The sequence below is a fragment of the Penaeus chinensis genome, chromosome 34, assembly GCF_019202785.1.
Source record: "Penaeus chinensis breed Huanghai No. 1 chromosome 34, ASM1920278v2, whole genome shotgun sequence".
In the NCBI taxonomy this organism is placed as follows: Eukaryota; Metazoa; Arthropoda; class Malacostraca; order Decapoda; family Penaeidae; genus Penaeus; species Penaeus chinensis.
The window spans coordinates 15,898,336-15,910,835 of record NC_061852.1 but is presented as its reverse complement, the minus strand read 5'-3'; the positions used below and the strand labels follow the sequence as shown (position 1 = coordinate 15,910,835).

Below are 12,500 nucleotides of genomic sequence, written 5' to 3'. Positions count from 1 at the left end.
ACACACATATCACATATCATACACACGCACACACACACACACGCACGCGCATACACACCAACTTCAGCCTGAGTTTTCTGTTCATTACATGAAAAATGCTTCCGTCAATTCTGCCACATTCTGTCCTTTGCGACGCTCTGCCAATAAATTCCACCTTCCACATAACCTTTTCCACTTTCAAACTCCACGTACGTTTCGTGTCTAACTTGGTTATCATATTCACAAGTTCATGACAAGTTTCCTGGCAGGAGAATTACGTAAAGAAGAAGAAGAAGAAGAGATGAAAACAGAAATGGTTTACTTGTTCAGTATTGATTTTACCATCCCATACAAATATTAAGAAACGGGAAGTTTGTCCCATTGGCGGGCTCTTTACCTTCTCTTTGGTCTCCTTTCAAGTGAAATATGATTCTCTCTCTCTCTCTCTCTCTCTCTCTCTCTCTCTCTCTCTCTCTCTCTCTCTCTCTCTCTCTCTCTCTCTCTCTTTCTCTCTCTCTCTCTCTCTCTCTCTCTCTCTATATATATATACATATATATATGTATATATATACATACATATATATATATATATATATATACATACATATATATATACATGTATATATATATGTATATATATACATACATATATATATATATACATACATATATATACATGTATATATATATGTATATGTATATAGTTATATAGAGAAACACACACACACACACACACATACACACACACACACACACACACACACACACACACACACACACACACACACACACACACACACACACACACACACACACATACACACTGAAACATATATATATATGCATAAATATTATGTATATATGTCTGTATGTATATTTATAACTATAAATGTATATATAAGTGCATATGTATTTATATGTATATGAATATATACATATATATGTATATATATACACATATATATGTATATATATATATATATATATATACATATATATATATATATATAGAGAGAGAGAGAGAGAGAAGATATATATTACATAGGACATGAGAGGTATTGAAACGTGACGGGTTAACCCGTAGACTTTTAAAGATTCAACCGCAGAAGAATAACCATATATCCCCTCCGTTTTTTTCCTCAGTACGCTAGGAATTTGTCTTAGCCGGTTAGAATACTCTTTTCCATTACTTTGTACGTCCACACTTTATAGATTTTAATAGATAAACTAATATATAGATAAACAGACAAATAAACAAAAGAAAGAAACGTATTCAACATCTGACCCTCACACAGCAGGGTGAAGCAACCCCTAATTTATCTGATGACTCCAGGAAATAGGTGGTGATTATAGCTGTAGATGTCATTATCGTTGTCCCCTTGTATGTGCTACCATGCAATTAACCTTTTATTCGTTTCTTTCTGCCATGTGCCTCCTTATCTCTGGCTTATCATTAATGTTATCCTTATTATTATCCTTATTATCCTCTCTGCTTTGTTTATTTCTCCGGTGATATATTTCTTCTTTTATATCCTTAAGCGACGGTCACACTAGTCTTGTCTGTCTGGGGATCCCTGCACAGCCATGTCGAGTGTCTGTCAGCTACAGAGCAGGACTGGTCACACCAAGCACAGAGTCCCTTCGTGGAGAAACATCGTTCCAGAAAAGACCAAAGTATCTACAAGAACGTCATAGACGGTTTACGCATCGAATACAGTCGTGGATTCAATGAATAGCATCACATATCAATTGAAAGAAATCCAAGCAAGATGTCACTAAACCCATTTAATAAATTGCCATACATCATACAGCCGTACATGATACTATATAGTCAATATTTCAGCAGAAATATAAAATCTTATATTCCTTCCAATGGTATATATTGCTGTTAGTGTAATCAGTAATTTACGAAAGACATAATTATAGACTGATAAAAACTAAAGTTGGGAGGAAGTAAATACTATAACTAAAATTGTGTAAAATATTAGTAAATGTCGATTGTGACACAGCCTTGCCAGCCGTACGACTATACACCGTAGATTTAATCCATTACTGTTATTTTTAGCTTTCCACTAACATATTATTTGTGGATGGTATTGTTCTCTGGTTCTATGTCTCCCAGGCCGTAAATAATATCTGAGGTGAGCTCCGTGTCTTCAGCGTGTTGGAGTGGGTGTGTTTGCATTCCTTGGTCAGATGAACATTTGTGTGAATGATCATTAAAATTTTAGTGAGAGTTGTAGTATATATTATATATTAGACCCCGCATAATATAACATTCACCTTTTAGACAATCAAATAATAAGCTTCCTGGTAATTATGCTATATTTCTTGTTTCGGCATCATTTTTCCATCTTTACCTGGGGCGAAAGGCCAACACTACGGTACCGCTCTAAACAGGGATTTTCATCTGACTTCCCTTCACAGCTGGGGAAGTATCCCGCTCTGGAAAGGGATCCCCGGGCATAACAGACTAGTGTGACCGCCCCTTCAATTCCTCTCTCTTTCTTTGACTCCTTATACCTTTTTTATCTCATTTCAGTTCATCAACTGGTCATATATGGTATGTTGATACTACTTAACTGTTTATTAACACCATTTTAAGCCACACATTGTTTTTATTTCGCTTTGTTCGAAACCTGAGCGCACTTCCACAACTAGCGTCTTCTCTGAGCATCCGAAAAATGAATGGATTTTCTTTTGCCCTTTTCTTTCTCTTTTTGTGGGTCAGTGTTTGTCTGTTGTTGCATTTTCTCCCATCTATTTGTTCCCTTCCTCTGCATTTACTTTTATTGACTGGGCCTCGATTTTAATTTTGCGCTTCTTTTGCTTATCACTTGCTTTCCATAACAGGATACACGTACATGCAAAACAATAAATAAAATAAGAAAATAATTCAGATGCATGAGTGTGACTGGACAGTGTTACTTAAATATCTAAGATCATATACATATTCACAGTCTACCATTAAATATGATTAAGATAATTCATTGCTCATCACCATTTGATTATTTTGGAAAATGGCTTGTACTTCACTGCACAGAGTGACTCTCACCCCCATGACACTCTCCTCGTTCTATGCAGTTCATGCACACTTTTCCATGCCATATATACATGCACGGTTACGTCACATTTGTAAAAAACTTACACACTTTGAGTATTATTTGTGCTTATTGAAACGTAGAGTTAAGACAAAAAATCAAAATATAACCCAACTGGGTTTGATATATAACTAGATATGAATTCTACACGTGTGTGTGTGTGTTTACGTACACATGTGTACGTAAACACACACACACACACACACACACACACACACACACACACACACACACACACACACACACACACACACACACACCAAAAAAGTCTTTAATAATGATAATCCCTCCTCTCCCATATTGCTTTTCGTGCTATTAGTCATATTGCATTTTCACCAACATTAAAAGGCATCACTCAAATTCCTGTGAACATTACACCTGCCACTCCTTTCCTACGTCACATTTCCCTTTTTTCCCTCAATCTAAAGCGAAGTTGTCGGCGACAGTAAAACACAATTAAACATTTGTTCTTCCTCGCAACTTTCGACGTAGCTGTTGAGGAAGAGACGGTCTAGGTGTGAGAAATGTCTGGCTGGTATACAGGAAATGCATGGTGATAAGACACACACACACACACACACACACATTAGAAGTGTTATGATTAAGAAAAACTATATATTACCTCCAGTATCTATACTGATAAAGATCATATAATACTATAATGCAATTCAACAAGATCACAAAGAAATGATCAAGAAGTACACCAAAAAGATACCAAGCAAAATATAATCATCCCGAGAATCATCCGCGCGTTCGTGATCTAGGAAAATAACCTCGAATGAAAAGCTATGAAACTTACCTTGATAATGCCATTCCCACTTATAGATATATCTTTTTCTCTCCGTCAGGGTGAGCACTGGTTGAGTCGCCAGATGACAGAGGAGATAATAGTTACCTTGGCTCCTCTCTTGGAGAACAACCAGCCGTCTCCTGAGATCTGCCATTTCTTCAGCCAACACTGTACCGACAACCCGCGTTCGTGTCTTGTTATCGACATGTTCACACCTATTATCAAGAGGATACTGAAACATAATGTGGTGAGTCCGAGAGGCGAGGATAAAACCATGAGTAATTGCTAAGGTATGGATGGATAAACGAGGAATGGTTAAAACAGGTGATGGATATTTGGGTAAAGATAGGGTCCTTGGCATAGCATTTACAGATATCGTTGTGAATTACTAATTACTAGGATAGGTATGAATATATGAGTTATTACTGAGACAGAGATAAACATATGAGTTATTGCTAAGGCAGGGTAGAGTATATGAGTAACTAGTAAGCCAGGGATGAATATGAGTAATTGTTAGAGAGGTTTAAAGATATATATAACAAAGAGGCTTGAAATTTGGAAAACTTAAAATCATGACAGGGAAAGACAGTGATTATGAAAGGAAGGTTAGGGAGCGATCGTGTTTAGAAATTGTTTTTGTAGTATAGTTAAACGTAATTTATCGAGGAAGCACCGAAAGACAAAAGGATTTACTAGAATAAAATAAACCGAAGAGGTCTTACGGAGAATTACGAAATGCCTTTTCTCTTTGACCTAAAGTGTGATTTTAGAAAGTACTTTTTTTTTTTCATTTCCCCTACGAGGTATTTCCTTCCAAAAAAAAATAAATATCTAATTCAATATAATACCAAAAAAAAAAAAAAAAAAAAAAAAAACATCACCACGCACTTACAATCACCCTCTTCTTTTTTCTCCCTCAACCTCCTCCACAAACAGGACTTCGGCAAGTACCCTTACGTGCGTCACTTTGTACAAAACTACATACAGGCCCTCAATAGTCAAAACGACGGGCTGCGGGTGGTGCACCAGTTCGTGCACAGCATGCATGGACCGACGAGTACATGCCCTCACTTGCGGGTTCTCCCCAACCTAGTCGCAGTGTGTACAGCAGCTGTGTGCACCTTAGTGGAGGACCAGAGAAACCAGGAGCGTCTGAATACCCTCACGCAGTCCACGGAAGATACGACACATCATCTTAATTGCTACCTCAGTGTCCTTGCTAAGATGTAAGTTTGCGTGATCTGAGGGAGTGTGGTTTAAAGTGATGGTGATCAATAATGCTATTATTGATTGTCATAATGATGATAACAATCTTGGTAAAAACGATATTGTTAATGATGATGACGTTAATGAATATTACCATCTATATCACAATAATCAAAATGATAATAATCATGATAACAACGATGATGATAATCATGTCGACAATACTGAAATGTAAAAATGATAATGGTAATAATACTAACAAAGTATACCCAGTATACAACAGCAGCATTCAGAATAATAATTTCATTAATATTCCAGTATGGTAAACTATGTAATGACTAACAAAACATTACCTTCCTGCAGCTGTGAATATGATGACTGGAGACCTGGACTAGCTCAGCTCCTGCAACCCATACCTTTCCCTGATGTGGCTCTTGCAGATGAGAAATTCATCAGGTCAGTTTCCCTTCCACCTGGCGTACCACTGCGTCAGTTTCGTGCATACAGTACAAGCCTCTCGTTTAAGGCCTGAATTCCGGCACAGGTAACTTAGGAATTTTATCTGCCGTCGTAACTTTAATGATCTCCTTCATAATAGAGGTGACATTTCTGTGGATGTATTTTAAATTATAATGGATACTAGTTATGTATATGATCATGTTGCTAATTAGCTCGCTGGTATTTATATCAACGTTACCCAGGTATAGTATACTAATTCTTAGTATGAAAATCTGGGCCAAAGGGGTTAATGAATACTGGTAATAATAATGATTGTAAAATTGTCCAGTAATTATTTAGATGAAAACATGTGTCAGCTGACAGATGTATTAATAAAAGATAATGAAAAAAATCACGACTAAATTAATATATATATATTTTTTTCATTTCAGACAAATTTTGCCAGTTCTGGAACAAATAGGCACAGACTCGCGATGTGAGGTGCACAGGATGGTACTTGGCACAAGGGAAGATAAGGAGGGATGGTTAAGCATACTGTGCCCATCTTCCTTAGCCTGTGTTGACGAAGGGACTGCTTGGGCCAGTATAGTATGTATAACCTACAAGATACTGTGTGTTCATGTGGAAGGATTTTACAACACTGTTTTCTGATTCTGTACAGTTCTCTCTCTCAACAGCGTGATTTTAAAAGTTCAAAGCTTTATTTCATTTTATTGAATATTATCTACAATCTTCCTAATTGTAACAATGAGGAAAATTTGTTTTAAATATTCCCCTTTTCTTTCCAGCTCGAGACCATCATCAACTGTTGCTGTAAGAGAAAGAAGTTCCTAAATTTACTGACTAAATCACTTGGTGCCTGTATGTTGCTGGCACTGAGGGGCAACACCACAGCACAAGACGTAAGTGTCATTTCAAGAACTCTATTATCTAGTTGGAATTCAGCCTTATATTCATTTCAGACATATGTACAGATAAAGACAGAAAAAATAAAATTTTATAGGAAGATAAATTAAAAACACGTAATAAGGATTAGACGTGAATGTTTACCATCTATTTATTAAATATGTTAATGACTGTCGCCATCATTTTTTTTCTTCCTTTCTCTTCCTTATTTAGAAATATGATTTTGTGAATAGGATGTTTAAACAAAAATAAAAAATAAAAAATAAAACAGGAGATAATGCTAAATGAACCCGCTTGATACTTTTCAGGTACTGTGCTTGATGCTTGAATGGAAGTTGATCGACGGTTCAGATCAGGGCCTCCAGGTGGTCACAACATTACAGTCAACAACATCAGGGAAGAGGCGTTACCAGGCTCTCTGTGAGCGACAGCTACATCTCAGGGAATTAGTACGTTGTCATATCATTTGAATTTAAAACAGTTGTCAGCAAATGGTTATATTCTTTTAACGTCAAGGAGAGAGAAATGTAGTACAGACAGTCAGTTAGTGAGTTGATTTGTTAGTCAGTCAATTAGTCAGTCAGATAGTCAGAGAGAGAGAGAGAGAGAGAGAGAGAGAGAGAGAGAGAGAGAGAGAGAGAGAGAGAGAGAGAGAGAGAGAAAGAGAGAGAGAGAGAGAGAGAGAGAGAGAGAGAGAGAGAGAGAGAGAGAGCGAGAGCGAGAGCGAGAGCGAGAGCGAGAGCGGGAAAAGAGAAATACAGACAGTCAAAACTAAATTCATCACAGAAAGAAAAACAAGAAAAAAAAAAAAAAAATACCATAACCAAACCAACACTTTCTACAACCTCCCCCCTCTGGATGTTATACAAGCACACAGAACAATACAAAATCCCTCCTTTCCCCTCACCAAACAGCAACAGAAAGGTGGACCGAGAAAGTTAACCCTCCCAAGTAGATGCACCGACGCTGACGTGAACCGGATGCTGTCCTCCGGATCGTTCGGGAACCTGGAGTGTCTTTCCTTAGCCTTCACGCGAGTCACCAGCGCCTGTGCAGAGCAGCTCATCAAGCTTCCCACCCTTCGCTACCTCAACCTCTGGGCCACACAGGTAAATAGTAGCCATGCGGGTTCTCTGAGTTATTTATGCTTTTTTTTTGTAATTAGTTGATTAGTACGATGGGGTATAGAATGAAAGGATGTTTGGCTAAGTCTAATGATTATAAAGGCTTATAGAGGGATATTTCCAAAGCATGAGACGCTTGGCGATTTCATGTATTGACGTTCTGTAATTGCATTTACTAAATTTGTAATCTCTAATCGATAATATACACTGATAGTATTTAAAAAAAGAAGATATATATATATATATTTAAAAAAGACAGTTAATTTACATAAAACATTGCCTTATCTTTACATTTTGATTCAACACTGAAATTCTTCTTAACTAATTAAGGTATAAGATGAACAGATTTGTTTTATTTTTATTTATCTATTTTTTTTTTCTAGTTTGGTGATGTGGGTTTGCAACTTATATCAGAACATCTGCACAAATTACAAGTGCTAAATCTGTGTGAAACTCCTGTCACAGACAAGGGCTTGGGCACACTCACAGGTAAGCATCATTATTATTTTTGTTGTTAAATTACTATTACTCTTAGTGTTGTTGTTGTGTTATTATTATTATTATTATTATTATTATTATTATTATTATTATTAGTAGTATTATTATTAGTAGTAGTATTAATCATTATCATTATTATTATTTTATTATTATTATTATATTATTATTATTATTATCATTACCCTTCTTATTATCATTATTATTACTGATATGGTAATGATAATAATCATGATATTATTATTATTGTTATTATTATTATTATTATCATTATTATTATCATTATTATTATTATTATTATTATTATTATTATTATTATTATTATTATTATTATTATTATTATCATTATTATTAATATTATCACTATTAACATCATCATTATCATTAATATTATTAGTATCGTTATACTTCCACTTCTACTACTGCTTCTAACAATAATAATAATGATCGTTATCATCACCATTATTTTCATCTTTTTATCATTATGACTGTCATTATTAGTATTTCCACGACTATATAATTTAACGTAAGAAGAGACCCCAAAAATCAATTATTTACATTTTATATGAACATTCATTACGTACCTTCAATTTACTCATCTGTGTAATAAGCTAATCCACATAAAAGTATAAATCGCTATCGTTATTTGAATACGAACCCATGTTGCATAAAGACTAAACTAGCTTCCTATCCCAACAGCCATCAAGAGTTTGCGAAAACTGAACCTCAACAGCACGAATCTCTCCTTGCAAACCTTCGAAACACTGAAAGAGACTCTGCCATCTCTCCAAGAAGTGGACGTACGGTACACAGACGCTTGGTGACCCTCGCCTCCCTCTGCTGACACTCCTGATGTTAGCAGAACCTCCGCCGGGCCCACTGCCTTTATTCGCCGCGTCTTGAACCAGCTTGGGAGGAAGAAGAGAGACAGGGACCAAACCAAGCAAGACTCTCCTGTTTCAGAGCGGAACAACAGCAGGAGAGACTTCATGTGCTTGCCCAAGTTCGATGGGAAGAGTCTGACGAAGAGGAACCCGCTGGTCAAGGCGAAGAGTGAAGAACAGGGAACTGTGAAGCGAGGGTTGTTAGTCAGAGCTTGCAGTGTAGATCAAACTAATTTTGTCAGAAACTTCATTGTACGGTCCGGGAGCGATGAAACGGCCGCGAAATCAACCAATGCTCTTATGAACTCGGGTGGTGAGACACAGAGCAGCCAGTTGAAACAGAGTAACGTTAACAATGAGGAACAGAATCCTACAAGAAGTAATGCAGTTGCTGTAGCAGAGCAAGGAGAACCAAGTACTAGAACAAGGAATCTTCTTGTTCGAGCCAGCAGTGAAAAAGGTAAATCAACCACAAGGAATGTCCTTGTTCGAGCCAACAGTGACGGGAAAAGGAAAAAGATCACTAATCTTGTTTCTGAAAAGAAAGCTAATTCAGACCAAGAGATCTGCATTGCTGCCAACACCAACTAAAGCAGAGTGAAGACTTCTAAGATATCACGTGAGACAGAAAGCAATTATATTTGTTATATCAAGGTTGACAATGATGCTGGAGTATATAGCTAATGATTTTTTTTCTACACAAATATTATATGTATTCATGAAATTGTGACCCATTTCACACTACACTTTCTGTGTAAAATTTCTTTCTGTGTAACTTATTTTCTGATATACTGATTTGCCAGTTAAGTGTAATGCTAAAAAGCTAGTTTTATATATATAGATATATACTGTATATATATACCAAGTGATTATGTGGTTACATGTAGATATATGTTTCGTTCCAAAGACTTATTCATGATTATTTCCTATTGAGTGAAATAGTTAGAATAGCATGACCAATTGTGCTCAGTGGCTACATTTATAGTAGAGAAAAGAGCTTTTTAAGTTACTTGTTTCCTTCATTTATGAAGAAAGTATCAAGTTAATGATATGGGCATTTAGTTTTGCAAGTGGAATCTGCTCTGCTTAAACAATGAGCATTGATGGTCAGAAATCGGAAATTTTCTTGTCATTGGGAGTATCACTTAACTGTTGCTCATTGCCAAATACTTTTACCGGCTCAGGATGAAGCCCTTTGGAAGAGGCTTCGGTGTTATCAATAGCCACTTGACTTCTGCTTCTGAGACAGTCAATTCTATGGTGTGAATTTGTTCCTTGTGTCCATTTTATATGTTGGCATTTATCTTGTTATGTGGTAAGTTTTTATCTCTCTAAACCTTTATTTTCTCTCAAAAAAAGCAGCTGCAGCATCATTCCTTATTTAAACAGAAATATACGAGATATGAGAGAGATTGGGTAAAAATTGTATTTATGTGTGTTGAGAGCTGTTTGCCAAAAATTAAACACGTGTGATTGGTATATTATTTTGTGTTTTCCATCATATGGAAGTGAAAGTTCAACTATCAGGGCATTTTGATATACTATTTCAGTAAGTTCAAGAACTGAATTATTGTACATGAAGTATGATGCAAATGTATGGAAAAATATTCCAACTCTAACCAACTATCCTGACTCTTACTGGTCTAGTCTGGTAAAGTTTTCTGATTATTTACATCTCTTAGACACTTTATTTCTGACGACTATGTACTACTAAGAGATGTTTGCAGTACATATGCTTTCCCTCTACTTTTGACAAAGGCACAAAATATATATAACCAGTGTCTGCCATGGTTGAGGTTTGGTTAAAACCTTGTAGCATGATTATTTATTATATGATACGGTTCACTTTGTTACCAAAGTTATTTAATATGTCAGTTCTCTACAGTATTTTAGTTATTTTATGTGAGAATATTTTGTTACATGTGATTGATAATGTGGATCTAAGAGTGACCCTAAGTCGCCCAGTCTGAGCCAGTAATAAACAGTAATTTTGCACTCAAGTTTGATCAAAATCAGTACGTATTTTCTCACTTTACTTGATTATCAAAGAGTACAGTGACATTTTTTTTTTTCAAATAGACTGGTTAGAGTTATGACTACGATTACTTGATAACAGAATTACTGTGACGACCAGGGTGGTACGTGATGGAAACTCCTGCCTTGAGTCTTGTCTAATCCAGGGTGTCCTTTGACTGTCGAAAGATATTTTAGTTTCACTGTGGTTAATGCAGATAGAGCAAAAGGAAAGCAATTTTGTTTTCTTGTACAGTCCAAAGGCATCCCGAAGGTTGTAGAATCGTTAGATGAAGGTGCGTAATTAAAAATCAAATGACTGATGATTATTCACAGTGCACAGAGTAGAGAAATATCGTTAGAAGTGCCATATCTCTATATCAAACAATGTTTCACTTGCACATTGCTTGTGATCTTAATCTAAAATGCCCAAATTTGTGTCATTGCTGACTATTTGTTGCCATATACTACGGTACACATCATGTTTTTTTCTTTATCATTATACAAGTATGTATCCAACCAAATGATAATTTGATTATTTGATAGCTAAATGATGTGCCAATTTAATAAGTTGATAAATACTGTAGATGTAGTGGCACTGAAAGTAACAATTACTTTAATATCTCTGTTATGTTGTTAGTCATAATCTGTAATGTTCTCACAGTCTGAATGCCAGTGTAAATGAGGTCAGCAAACTTATGATGCCCTTTTATAAAAAAAAAAAAAATAATCTTACTTGGAGTATCTAAGCAAAAGGTTAAAATCAGTAATTCATTTCAGTTACGAGAAATTATCAAAACTCTTTTCACATTGCAATAGAATTCACTTGATCATTCATTTTTTTTTCTCTTTTTTTGTGAATAGCAAACAATTTCAATTCATTTCATTACGTGATTTGAATATTCCATTCACTTTAGTCCGGTCATACCATTTGTATTAGTTCTGGAAAAGCAACACTGGAATTTCTTACAGTAGTGTACAACCGACCATCACGCTCATAATCATGAAATTAACAATCTTGTGACCACAATAGGAGTCCCTTTAGAATATATATTTTTATTATGACACACTGATGCTATGGTATGGAATAAATTACTGGATTTTAAAACAATCAAATGTGTATATAAAATATATAAAACATTATTAGATATTTTAGAAAATAAAAAAGTTATACGAATATAGTGACAAAACGTCTATGGCAAGGTACCAATTTTGTCTGAGTTTTATACCTTTTGTGAAGACAACTTCTTGCTCTATCATTCTGTACTGCTTTACCGTTGTTTGTCTCATAATAGATGTGGCAGGATCACCCCACTTTAAAAATCTTTCAGGCTAATTCAAAGGGGGAATGGTTCCCTTATTAGCTGAATACCTCAGGTGGTCGCTGACTTTGTCATCACTGAGCATTCTCAACACCAGTGATGCTGATCTGTGAGCTGTCATGTAATCTGTCTGTGATTTCTGCAAGTTATTGTGTAAAGGTGTGTTGCTCAATGGCCATAGTCAAGAGCAGTCAGGGATGTGGAGACTTCGTGTATTTTGT

General features: G+C 35.7%; 1 protein-coding gene across 2 annotated transcripts in view; it reads left to right on the top strand.

The window, feature by feature from the left end:
• LOC125043457 (C-Maf-inducing protein-like) overlaps positions 1 to 12,500 on the top strand; it is a 144,565-nt gene that overhangs the window by 131,136 nt on the left and 929 nt on the right. The window contains exons 6-15 of one of the 2 annotated variants that reach the window (XM_047639528.1): positions 2,522 to 2,542; positions 3,929 to 4,117; positions 4,807 to 5,096; positions 5,440 to 5,532; positions 5,967 to 6,123; positions 6,324 to 6,437; positions 6,750 to 6,890; positions 7,356 to 7,550; positions 7,949 to 8,054; positions 8,760 to 12,500. The exon at positions 8,760 to 12,500 is cut by the window's right edge and continues 929 nt beyond it. In XM_047639528.1, coding sequence (XP_047495484.1) covers positions 2,522 to 2,542; positions 3,929 to 4,117; positions 4,807 to 5,096; positions 5,440 to 5,532; positions 5,967 to 6,123; positions 6,324 to 6,437; positions 6,750 to 6,890; positions 7,356 to 7,550; positions 7,949 to 8,054; positions 8,760 to 8,884 — 1,431 coding nt within the window. In that variant the 3' untranslated portion in view covers positions 8,885 to 12,500. The remainder of the gene's footprint in view (positions 1 to 2,521; positions 2,543 to 3,928; positions 4,118 to 4,806; positions 5,097 to 5,439; positions 5,533 to 5,966; positions 6,124 to 6,323; positions 6,438 to 6,749; positions 6,891 to 7,355; positions 7,551 to 7,948; positions 8,055 to 8,759) is intronic. The other variant, XM_047639529.1, reaches the window with a different exon arrangement.